At 50.3% G+C, this 19,996-nt stretch overlaps 1 protein-coding gene across 2 annotated transcripts in view; it reads left to right on the plus strand.

Moving 5' to 3' along the window:
- The first annotated feature begins 11,711 nt into the window (after positions 1-11,711).
- The window catches only part of UNC5B (unc-5 netrin receptor B), an 81,388-nt gene continuing 73,103 nt past the window's right edge, over positions 11,712-19,996 (plus strand). For both annotated transcript variants that reach the window (XM_045878015.3, XM_054508203.2), the window contains exon 1: positions 11,712-12,247. In XM_045878015.3, the coding sequence (XP_045733971.1) occupies positions 12,169-12,247 (79 nt within the window). In that variant the 5' untranslated portion in view covers positions 11,712-12,168. The remainder of the gene's footprint in view (positions 12,248-19,996) is intronic.

Consider the following 19,996-nt stretch of genomic DNA (forward strand, 5'->3'; position numbering starts at 1 on the left):
TCTTTGTCCCTGGTATTTCCTTTGCTCAAAAGTCCACTTGATATTATTAATATATTCACTTTGCCTTTTTAAAAATATTTTATTTATTTACTGAGAGAGAGAGAGAGAGCACAAGTGGAGTGGAGGGGAGAGGCAGAGGGAGAGAGAATCTCAAGCAGACTCCACACTGAGCACAGAGCCCAATGCAGGGCTCAATCCCAAGACCCTGAGATCACAACCTGAGCCAAAATCAAGAGTTGGACACTTAACCGACTAAGCCAACCGACTAAGCCACCCAGGTGCCGTTCCACCCTGCTTTTTTAAAATTAGTGTTTGCACAGTACATTTTCCCCTTTTTACTTTCAACCTACCTATATAGCTACATGTCAAGTGGGTTTTTTGCAGACGCCATATAATTAGGTAATTTTTTTTATCCACTGTGCAAATCTCTTTTAATTGATGTATTTAGATGACTTACATTTAACGTAATTATTGATATGTTATGGCTTACATCTACCACTTTATTATTCGTTTTATTTGTTCACTCTGTTTCTTATTCCTTTGTCCCCTCCCCCTTTTTTCCTCCTTATAAGTTATTTGAATAAACTGAATGAAATTGAAAAGAAAACATATCCAAATTAATGGAATGCAAATAAAGTGCTGCTAAATAGAAAGTATAGCTTTAACTGCTTATGTTAGATAGGAATAAAACTAAATATCAATGATCCAAGCAGCCACGTTAAGAAGAAAAGAAGAGCAAGCAAGCTCCATACTAAGTAGAAGAAAAGAATTAATAGAGTGAAAAGCAATCATATAAAAAATAGATAAAAGAAAAATTCATCACAGACAAATATGACCATTTGAAAGATTTAAAAAGGTCTTATCAAAAGATTGACAACCCCTTAGCTAGGCTGAACAAGAAAAGAGAGAGTCAAGGACACTCAAATTACCAATACCAAAAACCAAAGAGGGCATATCATTATAGGTTCCGTCCTAAAACCCTACACAAATAAATATGAAAATTTAGATGAAATGAAAAAATTCCATCAAAGTACAGCTTATCAGAAGTTGCCCAAGAAGAAGTAGCAAATATTAATGGGCCCAAGTCTGTTAAAGAATTGGATTAACAATCAAAACCTCCAACAAAGAAAACAGTTCTCTCAAGTGGCTTCCCTGGTGAAGTCTTTCAACTATGTAAGGAAGAAATGATACTAATCTCACACAAACTTTTTCCAAAACTAGAAAAGAAATGCTTCCTACTCATTTCACAATACCAGCATGACCTTCCACTGAAACCTCACAAAAATATCACAAAAAATAAAAGTACAGATCAACATTTCCTCATGAACATCAGTGTAAAGATTCCTTAACAAAATATTGGCAAGTTGAATTCAGAATGTGGCTTATCCCAGGAATGAGAGGCTAGTTTCTCACTTGAAAATAAATCACTGGGGGCACCTGGGTGGCTCAGATGGTTGGGCTTCTACCTTTGGCTCAGGTCGTGATCCCAGGGTCCTGGGATAGAGCCCCGCATTGGGCTCCTGGCTCAGCGGGGAGTCTGCATTTCCCTCTCCCCCTGCTCATGCTCTCTCTCTCTGTATCTCTCTGTCTCAAATGAATAAATAAAATCTTAAAAAAAAAAAGAGAGAAGAAATCACTGTAATTCACCACATTAACAGAAGAAAGAGGAAAAAATTATGATCATCTCAATTGATGCAGAAAAAGTATTTGACAAAATCCAATACCCATTCATGATACTTAAAAATCTTAGCAAAGCAGGAATAAAATAGAAGGGCATTTCCTCAATATGGTAACAGATAGCTATGGAAAGCTGACAGTTAACATCCTACTTAATGATGAAATATGAATGCTTTCCCCCCACGATCCAGAACATGTGAAGAATGTCTGTTCTCATCACTTCTGTTTAACATTGTACTGAAGGTTTTAGCCAGTACAATAAGGTATGAGAAATAAACACAATTCATAACGATTGGAATGGAATGAGTAAAGTGCTTTTTATTCACAGATGATATGTTTGTGTATGAACAGAATCCAGAAGAACTGAGAATAAAACAACTAGTATTGATTGAGACTAAAACCATTTTAATAGCATAAAAACCCATAATATTTATAGGGATAAATTTAATAAAAATGTACAAAGTCTTTACATTGAAAATGACAGGTTAATACTCAGAGAAATTAAGAAAATGAAGAGATACGCCTGATTACAGATTGAAAACTCAGTGTTAAGATGTCAGTTCTCCCCAAATTGGCCTATACATTTGATGACATCTTATCAAAATCCTAACCTTTTTAATGGAAATTAACTAATTGATTCTAAAGGTAATGGAAATGGTAATGATCTACAAGATCCAAAATAATATTGAAAAAAAAAAAAAAAAGAAGAGGGTTAGAGAGCTCACAGATTAACTGTAAACCCCTGGTGGTAAAGATGGTGTGGTATTGGGGTAAGGATAGGCAAATGGATTAATGAAACAGAACAGAGGATCCAGAAATAGATTCACACTTACACAGTTCAATGATTTTTGATAAAGGGGACCAAAGCAATTCAACGGGGAGAGGAAAGTCTTTTCAAAAACATGGTGCTGAAACAAATGGATAATGAGATGGGGGAGAAAATGACCCTTGACCTCCACCCCACACTATACATTAAAAATAATTAGAGACAGATAATAGACTTAAACATAAATGCTAATTACTATAAACCTTCGGGAAGGAAACAGGAGAATATCTCTATGACACAAAACGCAATAATCATAAAAGAAGAAATGTAAAGCACGGATCTTTATCAAAATTGAAAATGTTGGTTCTTTAAAACACACTGTTAACAAAATGAAAAACCAAACAACAGACCACTGGGAGGAAATATTCACAACACATCTAGCTGACAAAGGATGTGCATTCAGAATGTTCAAGGAAGTCCTATAAATCAACATTAAAACATGAGAAACATCCCAATAAAGATTGGGCAATAGGTTTGAACAGATCCTTCATAAAAGAAGACATACAAGTGGCTAATAAGCACATGAAAGGTGACCAGCATCACTAGTCATCAGAGAAGCGCCAATTAAAACTAAATTGAGATACCACTTCACACCCACTGGCTTCATTAAAAACACTGACAATATCAAATGCTGGCGAGAATTGTGAAACTGGAGCTTTCATACACGGAAGGTGGGAGTACAAAGTGAAATAATCACTTGGGAAAAATAGTTTTGGCAGTTTTCTATAAAATTAAATACATACTTACCTGAGGACCCAGCAATTTCACTCCTATTTACTGCAGGAAAATGGTAACAGGTTTCCAAAAAGAAAAAAATTTGTTCAAGAATATTCACAGAAGCCTTATTCATACTAGACTAAAATGGGAAGCAATCCAAATGTCCATTACAAGAGAATGAATAAACAAATTATGGTGTGTTCAAATAATTAATACTATTTAATAATAACAAGGAACAAACTTCTGTTACCACAACAACCTGGAATGGATCTCAGTCATTATGGTGAGCAAAACGAGTCAGTCGCAGAAGGCTACATATTATCTGATTCCATGCATGTGCATTCAGGAATAAGCAAAGTTCATCTACGCGGTTAGAAATCAGGGTGAGGATTGACTGGGAAGGAGGCAAGGGAATTTTGAGATGATGGAGATGTTCCTATCTTGATTGGGATTGTGGTTACTCAGTGTGTTCACTTGTCAAATGTCATAGAACTCTACACTCCAGATCTGTGCATTTCATTGTATGTAAATTACATCTCAACCAAATTCTTTAAAAGACAGAAGAGGAAGTAGTGAGCAGGAAAGTGGGTATACTGCTAGTTCTTGAACCTCCGTTTCCTTGTACTTGAACTTCTCCACCATTTGGGATCTCCTGGTTCCAATGGGTCACCCCAACCAGGCAACACTGGTCTATTTCCAGACTTCTGCACAGATCCTTGAGTAATGGTATCTGGACAGCAATCACTGGAATGTTTTACAGCTCTCTTAACTGGGAGCAGAAGTTTTGACCTGTTTAAAAAATCTCTCACCCTACAACTTGCCTAACTACTTAAAAAGCTTAGCCATTTTAAGAAAGAATGTGTATACACACATGCACACTGACAGAGTCTGCTTAAAAGTTGCCGACGGTAATAAAGAGTCATCAGGAACAGCAGACCTAGAAGCAACCAATGAAAAGCTAAATAGGTCCAAATTCATAGTTCATGGTGGAATAGATTTTATGGCAAAAGAGTGGAACAAAAAGAAATCTAAATATCCAGAACCAGGTGAGCTGACTGCTGATATTGCAAAAAAGATAGAGCAGAGGATGTGACAAGGAGTGCTCACCATATGGCCTTTCACTGTAGCATCAGCATTCAACAGAAAGGAAAGATCTACACTATCCCTCTCCCCAAACACACAACACACACACACACACACACTCAGTCTACTCTACTCCGCTCCCATATTCTTTCTTTTCCTTCTTCCTCTAATTAAGATCTTTGTGGCCCGTGCATCCAGTTCACGGGAGGACCACCTCAAGAATACTTTCCACTGAAGAATTTCTTTGGCATTTATCCTGAAAATCATAGTGAGTTACCTTCAAAAGAACCAGCTACTGAAAATCCATAAGCACAGAATCCCAGAAACATGGGAATGTTGTCTCTCTTACAAATTAATTTTGAATTCTCTCTCATTTTTGGTTTAAAGAACTGCTAGAACTTAAGCAGTTCTACTTTTGCCCCAATGAAACTTTACAGAGTTATAATTATCAAGATAGTGATTTGTAAATAAAGTTGATTTAAATATTAATCTCAGCGAGTGAATTATCTTGTGCTCTCTGGATAGGATAAATATAGCATTCAATTCGATTAGCAGCCCATTATTACATGAACAATACTGGAAGCATCACATGAGCAGTTCTGAAATTGGACATATTTGAAATGGCAAGAGGCATTTCTATATGCCAAGCGCTGTATTGTTATAGTTTTAAGACAAACGTGGAGTGCCTTGATGTTTTCATTAGACAAAGTAACCTGGTGTTACCTGGATACATTTAAACTGGAATGTTTAAAACAGAGTACAAGGAAGTTTAAAAGGTCTATCTTGCTATTTTAATCATCTCCTTAGACGGTACCTTCTCCTCTTCCTCCTCCCTCTACAGAGATTATTCAGCACTCATAACTCCAGACAGGATCAGAAGAGGCTGGTAGTGTGGACCAGTCATAGAATGTGGGTGTAACGCTCAAGGTCAGTCCTGACCAGCTGTCCCTGGCTCTCCCCCCAGCCTCAGTTTCCATTTCAATAAGTCCAGGATCAACAATGACCTCCAAGAATAATGGAGAGGAACAACAGGAAATCACGTTGTTGAAAGAACTACCCAGGGGAACTGAGGTGGTCCCTTGTGTTTGTCAGCCCTGCAGGCTCTGAAACCAGACTGCCCGGGGTTTCAGTCTGGCCTCTGTCTCCCGCTAAGCAGGGAAATCTGAGTCACAGTTTTCTCATTTTTAAAATGGAGATAAGCAGAGCATCCACTTCACGGGTTATCATGGAGATTGAAGGAACTGATTCGAGTAGAGCTCTTGGCATGGCGTCTGGCTCCCTGTAATTGCTTAGTGTTCGTTAGGTGGCTTTGTTCATTTTTAAGACAGTAGCCACTCCCGTAAGCACTGGTCAGTCCTGCATTCACACAGGTATGTTGGGAAGTCCACAGGCACCCCTAACTCACCACATCCAGATTCTCCACCTTCTCCCCAACCCAGCCCTCCTCCTCTTTTCTCTATTGCTCTCATTGCAACCCTGCCTTCCCCTGTTAGGCTCCCCCAGCCCCCATTCTCTCCCCTACCCCCAAGTTCCCATACCCAAAGAGGCCCAGAGTCCAGAGTCTTCTTTCTCCCTCTGAGTCCTTACCCCCTGCAGCCCCAGGCCGGGTCTCCTTGCCCCAGGCACAAACCCCACTGGCTTCCCTGCCCTGGGCTGTCCCCCTTAGTCTGCCCCTACAACACCCCAGCCTGAAATATGCTCCCACAGCTGGGCTCCCATCAGGCTCTCTCCAGCTCAGTCAGCACCCATGACTCCCCATGTCCTACAGAATCAATCTCTAGCATAGCAGGCCCTGCCTTTGCTGGGAGATTTCCCCTCCTGCTTTCTCTGCTCTTTTGTCCCCTGGTGGAAGGACAAGGGCCTGGCCACGCCCTGACCACACCATCCACATTCCTGACCCTACATCTTTCTCACACATTCCCTGGAATGCGAGCCTCTTCCAGGTTTATGGTTTCCTTCCCACCCTGGGTCTGGAGTCTAGCACTCTCTCTTCAGAGCTGATAAATCCCCTCTGGGCAGTATTGAGATTTGCCAGCCAGACTGGGGCATATCCCAGGCCCGCTCCACATCCTTTTCCTTCTCCTGTAAGCAGGACAGGTTACCTAATTTGTAGGACCCAGTGCAAAATTATTTTTAACAGGGCTCCTTGTTCAAAAATTAAGAATTTTGGGGCAGTTGGGTGGCTCAGTGGGTTAAGCCCCTCTGCCCCTCCTCCTGCTCATGCTCTCTCGTGCTCTCTCTCAAAAAAATAAAGTCTTTTAAAAAATTATTAAGAATTTTAAGATGGACAAACCCCAACTGAGTGACATTCCACAAAATACCTGATCAATAAATCTCAAAACCATCAAGATCACAAAAACAAAGTCTGAGAAACTATCACAGCCAAAAGAAGCCTTTGAGGTCATGATCACTGTGTGTAATGTGGCATGCTGGATAGGATCCTGGAACAGAAAAAGGATATTAGGTAAAAACTAAGAAAATATGAATGTTTAGTTCACAATTATATATCCGTATAGGTTCATTAATTGTAGCAAATATACTACATACGGATATAAGATACTAATAGTAGAGGAAATAAGGTGAAGGCTATATAGGAACTTTCTATATTACATCTGCAATTTTTCTGTATATCTAAAACTGTTTTAAGATTCAAAGTTTTCTTTTTTTTAATTAACAGCAACAACAAAGAATTTTGAGAAGGCAACAGCAGAGAAAATGAGTAAATTGTCTAAGACAGAGCCAGGATTTAAACCCGGATCTGCCTGACCCCAAGGCTTTTGTGACTAACTGCTTCTGTTGCCCTAACCCCAGGGAGAAGGCCCTCCCCTGGGGACAAGAGAAAAGATGTGTGTGGGGTGGGGAGTGGGAGGAGGGCTGTCACAGTATTTAGCTGAGGTTAAGAGCCCAAGCTTGACGGTCACGTAGTGTTATGATTCCATTTATATGAAATTCCCAGAATAGGCAAATGCACAGAAACAGGAAAGTAGACTCATGGTTGCCAGGGGCTGGGAGAGGAAAGAAAGAATGCACAGGGGAAGCAGGAGAGGGAACTGTTTCATGGTGTGGGACTTCTTTCTGGGGTGATGGAGATGCTATTGAATTAGATAGTTGTGATGACCCTACAACATCATCAATACGCTAGAAAACACCAAATCGTACACTTTTATTTACTTATTTATTTTTTAGTAAGCTCGACGCCCAACATGGGGCTTGAACTCATGACCCCAAGATCGAGAGTTACACGCTCCACTGGCTGAGCCAGCCAGGCGCCCTGAATCGTGTACTCTTAAATGGTAAGTTTTATGTCACATGGATTTTTTCTCAACTGAAAAAGAAGAGTACAAACTTGAGAATCCATTCCATCTGGATTTGCGTCCCCACTGCACCACTAGCTGTATGTGGCCCTGGCCAAGCAACCTCTCGGTGCCTCCGTTTCTTTATCTGGCAAATAGGGGTTGTAGTAACAGTACCTATCTCAGAAGGTTGTTGCCAGCATATAAAGGACTTGGGACAGTACCTGGCACATAGAAAGCACTCCCCATTAGCTATAATAATAACATGGTAGAGCTTCAAGGGGCTTCAACCCTAGGCGCCTCCCTCCCCAGGGTCCAGGCGTTTGGACTGGATGGGTCAGGGGAGGGATTATGAACTCATTCTCAAACCTTCCCTCCCAAGATCCTCCAAACCGAGTCGTCTGAGAGCCCCCCTCCCCCAGACAAGCCGGGGGTCCAAGAACCACTCCTCGGGAGGCCCCCCAGGGTAGAAGCCAGGGGCGCTTCTCGCTTGCAGACCCACAGCCTGAGGACGGAGGTCGCCGCGGCCGCGGGGGAGGTGCGGAGCTGCAGCGCGCCGCCTAGTGGCCCCTGTGAGCACACGGGTCCCGGCCGCAGAGGGAGGTGCCAACCCAGAGCGGCCAGCGCCGCCGCCGGCAGGGAGCCCAGGGTATTGTTACTAAAGAAGTAGCCTGTATTCAACCAGATAAAGGGCTTTCTGTATATTCTTTTCAATTCTAGGAGGTAGTTGGTGTTTCCATTTTACAATTGAGGAAACCGATGCTAGGAAAGGCTCAGCAGCCATCCCACCTTCTCCCAGCAGGTTAAGAGCTGTCCCTGGTCCATCTCCGAATTCCAGAACTCTTATCTCCCACGTGCTCTTCTGGTTTGGGAGAAATGAGGATAGCCCATGGAAGCATCTGCAGCCCCCACTAAGGGTTAGAACTGGCTCTGGGACTGTTTCAAAGCAGCTGTGTTTCAGGAAGGCAGCCCCACCTCCTTGCCCCAGACCCCAAGCCCCCAGGAAATGGAGGGGGAGGTGAGAGGCTCCTTCTAGGGCTGGTTGACAAGGCTAGGGGCCCTTTGCTCATTAACCCCTCTTTTTCCAGCCTCGTTGATGTTGCCGCTCAACCAATATTGATCGTAGGCCTACTGTGTGCAGGATGAGGTCTTCCAAGCTGGATATATAATGATAATCCGGAAAGGAGGGGCCCTGACTCTAAGCAGCTCACCACCTCCCCCTCCTTCTTAACTCACAGCAGGACACCTTTGCTGTTGAGTCTGATGGCACTGGGTTTGGGAACACCTTGGTAATTCTTAATCCAGTTACTCCAATGAGTCATCCCAGGGCCTGGGCCTTGCCTGCTCTTCACCCATCCTAGGAAAAGGTGGGGGCTCAGGGTATTATGACTCCCTCTGAAGTCCTTTCCCTGGCCCTGGCTGAGGACCAGCACTCACACTGTTACAGCATGGGAGAGGGGCAGGGGAAATTCGGAGGGATCCCCAGTGTACTAAGTTCCCCACCCTGATGCTCTAGTCCTGGAGGGAAAACAGGGCCCGGGACCCTCCCCCCAGTCTCCATAGGCATATTTTAAGAGTTGAAAGAGTTTTTAGGCTGGGGAGGAAAGTGGGGCAGACACCTGCAGGAGAGGGGGAAATAAATAACCACTCTTCTGTTGCTTGCCCTCCCATCCCCCCTTCCCTGCTGTCAGGAATTAAACAAAGTCATAAAACCTGACATTGGACTAGAAGGGCCTACCTGGTGCAACTACTGGCTGAACAGCAAGTCCAGAGGACTGTAGTTTTTGGAAAAATCTGCAATTCCCACTGGCCTCTGATGAAGAGAGAGAGAGAGAGAGAGAGAGAGAGGGAGGGCACCAGCACCAGCCCTGTGGTCCCCGCATGCATGCCATGTTTCTGCTGAGGTCCCTGCTGAGTTATTTAGCATAGTGTCCTTGACCATGTGTCTGAATCCAGGGGATGACAGTCAGCAGTGGGTCTTGGTACCTGTGTTCCTGTATGTGTTTCCTCCAGGAAGTTAGGTATCTAAGTATCAATTTGTCTTTAGTGTCATCTTCTTGAGAGTATATTTGTGCTTTTGGAGGTGTATGTCTGTGTATGTGTTTGTGTCTGTGACACAGGGTACGTGTGTGCTTTTTGGGGGGTCCCTTGTCTTAGGTATATGGTTTTCTGTGCAGTTGGATGCCTACCTGTAAGTGTTTCTAGGAGGGTCCTTTTGCACCTGTGGGTCTTTGCTGCACATTTACCTATGCATACTTTTGTAGGTGTCTCTCGGCGAGGAGTGCTTGTAATGGTGTCCAGGGGTCTGTGTATGTATGTACGCTTGTAGTTGTGTGGATGCGTGCAGTTGGCTTGGTGTGATGAGCTACTGACTCTCATCCACCGCCCTTGCCGGCTGTCCTGGGCCAAGCCAAAAATAACCCAACTACCTTTGCCCACAGGGACCTTTCTCAGTTGGCCAAAGTTCTTCCCAGGGAGTCCTGCTCCACCCAGATCCATCCTCCTGATCCTGAATACCCAGCCAGAGAGGGCAGGGGAGGGGGCTGACTACAAGCACCCTGCCCCAGATGCTCCAGACCCCAACCTGTGCCGGACCGTGTGGGGAGGAGGATATTGGGCAATACTTACTGCTTCTCTGCTCCTACCAGGTCCCCTTCCAGCCTGCAGGGTTGGTCCCCAAGTCCTTTCTCCTCCCATCTAGGAAGCATCCCTGGGGACACTTGGCCCTCTTCCAGCCCATCCCCTACTGGCTCCTGGGCCTGACTGGACCAACCTCTGAATTCTTTCACCCCTTCCTGAAGCAGCCCACTGCACTCGTATTTGAGGAGCGATTCTAGATCTCAGCTCCAGAAAAATCCCAAGTAGAGAATAGATCAGAGCTAAGGGGGAGAGGCATTCCTGCTGGCTGCCAGTGCAGCCCCAGAGGAGGGGTAGGGTGGATGCTCCCCAGCTCAGAGAGTTTCTTTCCAATCCCATCTCCCCTGCCCCCTTCACAAAGCCGTGTGATCTTGAGCAAATGACTTTACATCTCTGTGCCTCCATTCTATCATCTATAAAATGGGGATACAATTGGTATAACTCAGAGTTGTTGTGAGGACTAACTCAGGTAACGCATACAAAGTGCTTAACCCCTTTCCTGGGGCACAGGTCTTTGCCAGTGTAGCTGGTTCACCCCTCCTGACATCTCTTTCAATCTCAAGACACTACCATCCCTCAAACTCCACCTAGTTCCATATGTCTTCTAGCCCACCCTTGGGTGGCCAGGACTTTCCCCCACAAATCAGACTGGCAGGGAGGCGAGATCTTGGAAAGAGAGATTACTGACGTTTATGCAGTTTCCATACATACTTTTTTCATTCAACTCTACACCCCCTTATGAGATAATTATAATTTTTCTCTATTTTAGATGATGATGAAGGGAGTGTCAGAATGGTTAAGTAACTTGCTCAAGGTCACACAGAAGGTGAGGAGCAGAGCCCAAAGGCTGTTCCTCTCCCCTCTGCCCCACTGTCCCTTGGAGGGCAGGTTTTTAACATTAGCACCTAAAGTGCTACAGGAGGTTTAGAGGGGTCTGGTAAACAGTTCTGCCTAAGGTTGCAGAGCCATCCAGGATGATCCACATCTGTACCCACCTTCACATAGCTGTAAGCCCCAGCCTAACCAGGACTTGAGTATTTGAGATTTTCCCATTTAGGGAGTCTTTTTTGGACACATCTCCACAGGCTGAAGGCATAGGGACGTAATACAGACCAAGGGAGCCAAAAGTGAGAGTCGTCAACTTAAGCAGATGATAAAGCCAACAGCGCCAAGCCAAAGGAGAGCTTAGATACATTTCCTTAGTTTTTGGAAAAGAAAATTGGGCAGACTCCGTTTCCAGATGCTTGCCAGTGGCCGGGTTTTCCAACTCGCCAGGCCCAGCATCTCGCGAGGACCCCCCCCGCCGCCCCCCCCCCCGCCCCGCCCCGCCAAAGGCCCCCAGCTCAAGCAGCGGCGCCGCCCAGGTGGCCGTCGGTTTCCCCCCTCCGGGGGCCCCCTGCCGACCCCGCCCTCGCCCGCCCAGGCCCCGCCCCGGCCGCGCGCCGTCCCCCTTTGCTCGCGGACTGACTAGGGCGAGCGAGCGGCTGCGCTCGGCATTGTGGCAGGCGGCGGGGGCCGACGAGGGCGCCGGGGCCGCGGGCAGCGGCGGGGCGCAGAGAGGCGCGCGCGGGGGTTCTGACGGCGCGGGGCCAGCTGCTGCGAGGGCCGCTGAGTGCACTCACCTTCCGTCGCGTAACTTCGAAGCCAAGGCGCGGGAGCCCGGGGAGCGCTCGGAGCCCCAGAGCCCGAGGAGCGCGAGAGGGGCGCGCCGGAGCCTGGTTGGAGAGCGGGCTCTGGGCACCCACTGCGCTCCGAGCGCCGGGCAGCCCTCTGCGCAGCGTGGCTGCCGCTGCCCCCACGGAGGGCACGGGCTGGCGCGGCCGGGCGCCGGGGAGGACGGCGAGGAGGAGGCGGCGGCGGCGGAGACGGCGGCGGCGAGGCTGGGGCCAGGGAGAGAGCCCCGGGGGAGAGGCGCCCGAGCCTGGCCGCGGGAGCATGTGGGCCCGGAGCGGAGCGCGGGGCGCGCTGCTGCTGGCGCTGCTGCTCTGCTGGGATCCGAGGCTGAGCCAAGCAGGTAGGGAGCGATCGGGCATGGGGGCGGGGGTATAGGGGACCTTTGCGCCCTAGTCTGTCCCGAAGTTGAAGTGGTCCATCACGCGTCGGTGTGCACAGGGAAAGCGCAAGGGCACCCAAGTTAGAAGGTAGATATCTCCGCCCACCAAAGTGGTCGATGGCGCAGCCACCTCGCTGGGGGCGCCTGCCAGGTGGTTCAGAGTAAGCTTTCTGCCTCCCCTGACCCCCTCCTAGAAGGAATTGCTTCTTTTCCTTGGAGTGGGTGTCCGAGTCGGGGTCTGCTTCTCCCGGAGGACTGGCCTCCAGGGGACCCCGGGCTCCCCGAGCACGGCGGCGGCAAAAAAAGAGAAAAGATAGAAAAGACTGTTGCTGCTCGGGCCAGGTGTGTGCTTGCTTGCCTTTCGCCGGCAACTTCCTAGTCGTGGTTCCCGGCTCTTCCCAACCTCCTACGCGCTGCACCCACCGGAATCCGCAGACGGGAGGGAGCGAGACCTGCGGAGCACGGGAAGCGCGGGTCGGCTCCGCGAGCCGGGGGAGGTGGCTTGAAGGGCTTTGGCTATAGAAGGGGGAAGGGCTGAATACTGCCGTACAGTTTGCCCCGCGACCGCAGGATCCGGTCTGGAAGGATTTTTTCTGGGGTTTGGTGTGTGTGTGTGTGCGTGTTGCGGGGGGGGGGGGGGGGGAGTACATAATGATCCTGCCAAGTTCCCTTTTAAATGGGTCACTGACATTCTCCCCCGTCCAGGGAGCAGACAAGATGCGCTTGCCTACGGTGGGCCTGCAAGATGCCTTAAGGGGGTTGGTGGGCTCCTAAAATAAAGTCACCACCACCACCACCACCACCACCCCCTCGCCCTGGTTGTGTACGCCTCTTGCTCGTCTGTAGCTGGGCCCCGCGTCGCTGACTGGGTTGCGTCTTCTAGGCGAGCCAACCTCTCTTTGGTGCCGGAACCCAAGTAGGTGGGCTGGCGGCGGCCGCTGGACACCTTGGCTCCCGGGGCGGGGCAGGGTGGGGTGCAGGTGGGGGGGCGTCCTGCACGGAGTCCTCGGAGTTGAGGCTGAGAACGGGGCAGGAAAGCTGGCGCAGAAAGTAGACGAGGTGACGCAGCCCACCCCCGCCACCTTTCGCTGGGATGTTGGCATCCGCCCCCCACGTACACCCCAATAGCCAAAGATTCCTCACTCTGGAATTAATGATTCCCACGGCCTAGGAGCGAGGGCTTGGTTTTAGCACATCCTCCGCTTTTTTTTTTTTTTCCAGCCCTCTGTTGTAAAGTTACGACACAATCATTTGATCCAAGTTAATTACGATTTGGGCAGACTCAGGTATTTAAAGCAGTGTTTTGAAGTTGGAAGGTAATGATGGGGGGAGGGGGCAGGCTGCTGAATGACCAACCTTGTTTTAAAGAGTGCAGTTGAATGTGGGAGTTGCTGGGCTGGGTGTCGGTTTCTGGTTTGAGGGTGTTTGAGGGGAGGTGATTGAAGGGTAGGGTGAAGTCTCTGTAAAGGGCACTTGGGCAGGGTTGGGGCTTGAGAAACTCTTTTAGAACCAGCCCAGCAATGGGATCAGGAATAAATACTGAGGTTACTGAGGGTGGGGGGAGGGCCTCCGCTGGGCAGGAAAAAGACAAGATTGGTTGGCCTAGAGCTCTCCAGGGCCAGGTTCAGCTGGGGAGGCTGGGGGTGGCCTGCCTTCCCTGCTTAACAAAGCATCCAGTCCCCACCTTCCCCAGAGGAAACCCCAGGCCCAGGGCTTTGATGGATTTGGGCACAAACGGAGCCCAGCCAGAAATGGCCTCTAATACCGGGCTTTGATTTCTCACTAGTGAGCAGAACCCGTGTTGAAATTGTGCTCATTACTTAGCACGGCAGGGGCTGCCTGCCCACCAGCCTAGAGAGGGGCCAACTGGTGGGGTCGGTGTGCAGTCGTCCCTCTGCCCAGAATGTGAAGCCCTTAGAAATCTGCCTTCAGGAGGGAGAACATGCCCCTTCCTCCTACGCAGCCCGTTTTTCTAATGCCACAGGCACAGAACATCTTTCAGAATGTTCTTTGGGTCTGCCCAGTGAGTCCCATTTCACAGATGGGAAAAACCAAGGCCAGAATGTTGGCTTTCCTCATATCTTGCCTTCACTTGACCACAGACTGTGGACTTGCATGCAGGGCTGCTCCTCTCTAACAGCCAGGCTGGTTCAGGTCACACTGGACTCCTCCTCGTGGCCCCATCCACCTCTGCCTTGAGGCTTATATCAAGCTGAGGGAGACAAGGCTGTCTCCACAGAGGGGGGCTCTTTCTAGAGGGTGTGCAAGCTCCCGTCAGGTGGCAGGCACTTCTGTCTCTTTTCCCTCACCCCCCTCCCTAGTGGATATGGGGATGAGCTCCCTTTACAGCACTGAGGATTTTTCAGCCATAAAGTTTGATGGTGGAAAAATCAAACCCAGAACCATAAAACCCCAGACCCTTAGAAGGAGGTGTCAGCAAGTGACTGGCCAGCAGAGGCCACTTCAAAAGCCCAGTCAGCCCTGAGGATCCTCTCACCCCACCCCTTAGCTTTCCTGGAGTTTTTAAAGAGTCTTGCCTTGGCCTCTGACTGGGGTGGTTGAGAAGGGACCGTGGTATCATGATAACACTTCTTTTTTTTTTTTTTTAAAGATTTTATTTATTTATTCATGAGAGACAGAGAGAGAGAGAGGCAGAGGGAGAAGCAGGCTCCCAAGGAGCAGGGAGCCCGATGCGGGACTCGATCCCAGGACCCTGAGATCATGACCTGAGCCGAAGGCAGACGCTTAACCATCTGAGCCACCCAGGCGCCCTGATAACACTTCTTTTTAAGATGCAATTAAAATCAGAGTTTTCCCAGTGTCTCTGCTGTGTGTGCAGGTGTGTGTGTGCATGTGTGTGGGTGTGGTGCGGTGGCCCATCCTGTGTCTCCCTCCACGCTATATAGCAAACACCCATCTCAAACAAATGGAAAATCAAGAGTGTCTTAATGCGCTTTCTCATTAAAGTGAAAGTATCACTACAGGGGAGAAATTTCGGAGGTAATTTCTCCCCTCCCTCCCTCCTCTCTCCAACCCGCACCCCCCCCCCCCCCGCCCCCAACTGGGAATTCCAGAGGACAAAACAATTCCCCTTTTCCAACCCCTTTATTTAACTGCTGAAGCTTTGGGACAGGCCCTGACATGTCCGGGGGTTACATGGGGACTCAGGGATAGATCTGGGATCTGAACTCGGGCCTCACAAACCTCAGGCTGGTTCTGGCTCCTTTCTACCGCTGGGCTGCAAACTGGCCAGCATGGGTCTGGCACTGAGCTGCTGAATTGAGGCCCGAGGGTAAGCAGGCAGCTAAAGATAAGGTTTGTTTGATAGTTCTAGGTCAGACTGGGACTTGTAGCAGGATGGGGGGGGGAGAGGCAGAGTCAGGAATGCAGACCCCAGACTGGTGGAACAGGGCTGGGCCAGAGGTCAGAGGTAAGGCCTGAGACTAGCCAAGTGGCCAAAGGCAGCTCCACCCTGGTCCTAATCTGCCCTAGGTGAGAGAAATCACAAGCCAAGCTCCCTTGGGCTGCGGAACTACCTGGCTCTACATTTTAAAGCTCTCCCTTCGTTTGTACAGGTAGAGCAGAATATATTTTTACCTTTTATTTTGAAGTTTTGGGGAGCCCATCGCCTCCCCACCCACGTTGTTGAGTTTCTGGCTGTCAGGCCTAAGATGAGACCTTCCCATCTCCCCTTGCCCTCTTCACCACTGTCTTCTAAGGAGGCTGTGGGCTGCCTAGGACTTTGAGAATGAGGGTAGAGAAGGACCCCCTCCTTCCAAGTGCTTGGAGAGTAAGGTTAGTGATTCTGAATGGTCCGTCCTGGAGCGCCCTGCTCCCACCCCCAGCATGTTCTTTTGACCCTCAGCCCTGCAGTTGGGGTTGCATGGAGACCCCTTGGAGGCCACCGAGGCCTGTAGGAAAGGGAGAGAGGCGGGGTCACGGGTTGGGACTGAGGAGTAGAGACATCCTGCCCCTTGGCTGGGTGGACCCCCGGCGACAGAAGGGAGGGGCGCTGGGCATCCGAGGCCACAGCCAGAGCCTCTCCTGGCCTCTTCTTCCTTCTCCTCCTCCTCACCAGTTTCCTAAACAGCTTCCACAAACCGAGTCATTCAAGCTGTGAAGGCAAAATGAAACCACACAAGTGCCTTCTGGGCTTTTCTGTTTCTGGTCTTAATTTTTTTAAAGGGAAATTTACAGTACCGTAATTAGAATAATACGAGGAAGGGCCGTTTCGGGAAGGTCCAGGGCATCGGGGCAGGGCCCCTTGGATTTGCTTACTGAGTTGGGGCTGGCGCGCCCCTCCCGTCCCCCCGCCCGTGGGCCTGCGCTCAGCCAGGGCTCCGGGCGCCTGGGGGGATGTCTCCGGACCCCAGCACTCACTTTGGGGAGCCGGGCGTCCCGGAGTTGGCCTGGGCTCCGGGCTGTGAGTTGGGCGGGCGTGCAGGATTCGCACTCGGCCCCATGCCGTCGCCGCCGCTGCGCCCCCACCGGGCAGGTCCCGCCACGCCCCTTCCTCTCCGGCCGTGGCTTTTTTCTCGCTAAGGGCAGCGAGAAAACAGGCTGAAGTGCGCGCATAAATCAGCCGCGTCCCCGCTCCCCCACCCCTTTTGTTCCCCGTTCCTTCTCTCCGAAAGCGGCCGCGTGCTGGTAGCGCCCCAGTTGACCCTTGCCGGCCGCGCAGCCCAACTGTGATTAGCGCCTCCCCGTGCGGGGGGGGGGGGGGGGCGCTGCCACCGCCCCGGCCTTGCTTACCTGGGGCGGCGCACCTGGACCCCCGCTCCTCCTCCCTGCGCCCCCCCGCACCCCTCTCTCCTGCTCCCTGTGCCTCCCAGCACCCCTATCTCCTCCTCCCTGCGCCCCCAGCACCCCTTTCTCCTCCTCACTGCCCCCCTCCGTGTCCCCCTCTCCTCCTCCCTCTCTCCCTGCATATCCTTCCCTGCATCCCCTTCCCTCCCCTCCTGCGCAGAGTTGAATCCGTCTGCTGGAGCCCCCGGAGCTCCAACGCCTTGGCGCCCAGCCTCCGTCCTCACCTCCCAGAAGAGGCTGCCCCTAGCACCTCACAAGTTTCCCTGCCCCGCGTGGCCCGGGGGAAGGCAGGCTGTGGGTGTGAGAGTGTGTATTAAGGAGTATGCGTGTTGCGGGGGGGGGGGGGGGGGGGGTGAGAATGTCTATTAAGGAGGTGGGCAGAGGTGGGAGTGTGCAGTGGGAGGTGAGGGTAGGTGTGGTGTTGCATTAGGGTGTTAGGTTATGGAGATGAAGGGGCAGGACGATGAATAGATGTGTCCGTGAGGGTTCTACCTTTTGTATATTGGTACGTGTGAGATAGGTGGCTACGTGTGTTTGGGTGTGTGGGGGCGTGTGCAGTGTGCATATGGGCACAGCTGTGGTGTGTTTGCGTATAAATAGGTATGTGTGGTGTGGGGACAGTGAGTCACCACCAGGCAGGAGAAGCTCCATCCATTGTACTCTGCTGGGGATGTCTCTTCCTGATGGGACCCAGGTCATTTGCCCTTCAGCACTAAAGAGAACTTACTTTGCTCCACGCTGGGGGTTGTGGGCAGGATTTGGTCCAAGTTCTGGAGTTGGAAGGGCAGAGGCCAGGTGTCGTTGTGGTCCTGTCTTACCCCCACCCCACCCCCTCCCTTGAGGGCAGATAGGACAGGTCCTGCTGCTCCAGAGGGAGGAAGGTCAGCCTTAGATAGGTCCTAAAGCCAGTCCAGAAGCTTGACTGATGGCCCCCAGGACCAGGGTCTGAGTCCTCGGGTCGCCTGCAGTTAACTTCCAGCTTACCAAGAACCCGTGGCGGCACCCGTGATTTGGAGATCAGCTCTCTGACCTGGGTCAGGCTCATGGTGCAGCCCTCTAGGGGCAATAGGGTCTCCTCTGGAATTTGCTAGGGAAGAGGCAGGCAGAGCTTGAGTGAGTGGCATCCCTCATGGAAAGCAACGTAAACAGGCATGGCTGGGGCTGGGACTCTCAGTGGAAGCAATTGAAGGTGGCCACGCATGCACACAGACACACACGAGAGCCATACTTCACTGTCCTTACCACTTCCTTGGTCACCAAGAGTCCCTCTGCTTTCCCACTTCTGCCTATACTGACTGCCATCCTTAGCGCTCTAGGATAAAAGATGTGCCTTTGTGGACCAGGGAGACCTACAGGAAAGTCACAGCCCCAGTGCTGGGGCATAGTGCCTTAGTTTATAAAACCCGGGACCTCACTTGGTCCTTGTAAGAACCCCACTGGGGAGGAGGAGGCCCACGTAGGAAGCTGACCTGGGACCCAGGTCAGATCCAGAGCAGTCCTGGCCCCAACCCTCCAGGTGGTCACTATGCTGGATGCTGATGTCGACTTCATAAGTGGGATGACCTTCAGAGAGTCTCAGATGCCAAGTGAGGGCAGCATCAGTGTATGTAGGGGGAACCCAGCAAAGAGCGAACTTTCTTAGCCTTGGGGCTTCCTGGAAGGGGTGATGGGAGTCAGACCTTGATTCTCTCTTTTTCAGGTCTTTCTAAGAGCCTGTCCTGAAAAGACAGGGTGGGGGCTAGCTAGCTGGGGTACCTGGGCAGGGGTGCCCAGCCGCAGACCTCTCCCACTCTCAGAAAATTGGCCCTGTTGGCATCTGCTCAGCTACCATCTTGGGCAAGCCCAGTCCTTGGTCAGGCACCCCTGGTCACATTTCCATTCCTGGGCCTCCCAGCCTCATCTGAAGGGGTGCATCTTGGGGAACTGACCCTCAACTGCCTCTGACTGTAGGCTGGGACCTGGGTGGAAGCTGGAGAGGAAAAGCTATCTGACTCTTTGATTCTCTCCCTGTGTCTCTCGAAGATGGAGGGAGCCCAGAAAATACTTGTTACGCACTAGTAGGCATTATGCTGGGGGTGGGAGCATGGGGTGGTATCCTCCTGTGTCTTCTGCCATGCCCCCACCAGAGTGGACAAGGAGGGAAGGACAGAATCCTGGGCCCAAGAGCTACTGCGAGCCAGTCAGAGGGGGAAGGCTTGTTTGTCATTACTTCCTGTAGGAGCCCCCAGCGCCTCTACGCCACCCCTCCTCACAGAGGCCCCTCTCCAAGGCCTCAGCTGCAGGTACGGAGGGTGCGTGGCAGGGCTGACTGGGATTTCGAGGAGGTTAATGTAGCCTTCCAGCATTACCACTTAATAACTGTGGCCTTGGCGGCCCACCTAACTGTGTTGTGCCTCAATTGCCTCATCTGGAAAGTGGGGGTAGTAATACCATCCTCGTGGGGTTGTTTTAAGGATCACATGACCTGATTATGATAAAGCACTAGCGTGGAGACAGCCCTGTGATACCAAAGTATCACTTCCTCCAGGGTCAGGGGCAAGGAGAGAGGAAGGAGGCTTAGGGCCTGGAGGCCCAGCAGCTCCTGGCCTAGGAGTTAGGAGACTCTAGTGTTTGTTCTTCTACTGCTATATGACAGCTACCTTTTCTCCTCTGGGTCCTGGTTGGTCTCCCTTTCTGGAAGTTTGGGGTGGGGAAAGGTGGAAGGATGACCTTTAGGGGCCTCGGGTTTTTGTTTCTGTTTTTTTTGTTTTTGTTTTTGCTTTTTGTTTGTTTGTTTTGTCTAGTTCCATCTCAAGAGGCCCCAGCAGCCAGCAAGAGACAGAGGTAGCTGAGTCCCAGAACCACTTGTGTTTATAGAGGCCCCTCTAGAAAGTCAATATATTGACTGGAATGCCCTTGTGAGCA

Source organism: Mirounga angustirostris, unplaced genomic scaffold (genome assembly GCF_029215605.1).
Source record: "Mirounga angustirostris isolate CCGP_5_RB_7025 unplaced genomic scaffold, mMirAng1.0.hap1 SCAF_6, whole genome shotgun sequence".
NCBI classification, from domain to species: Eukaryota; Metazoa; Chordata; class Mammalia; order Carnivora; family Phocidae; genus Mirounga; species Mirounga angustirostris.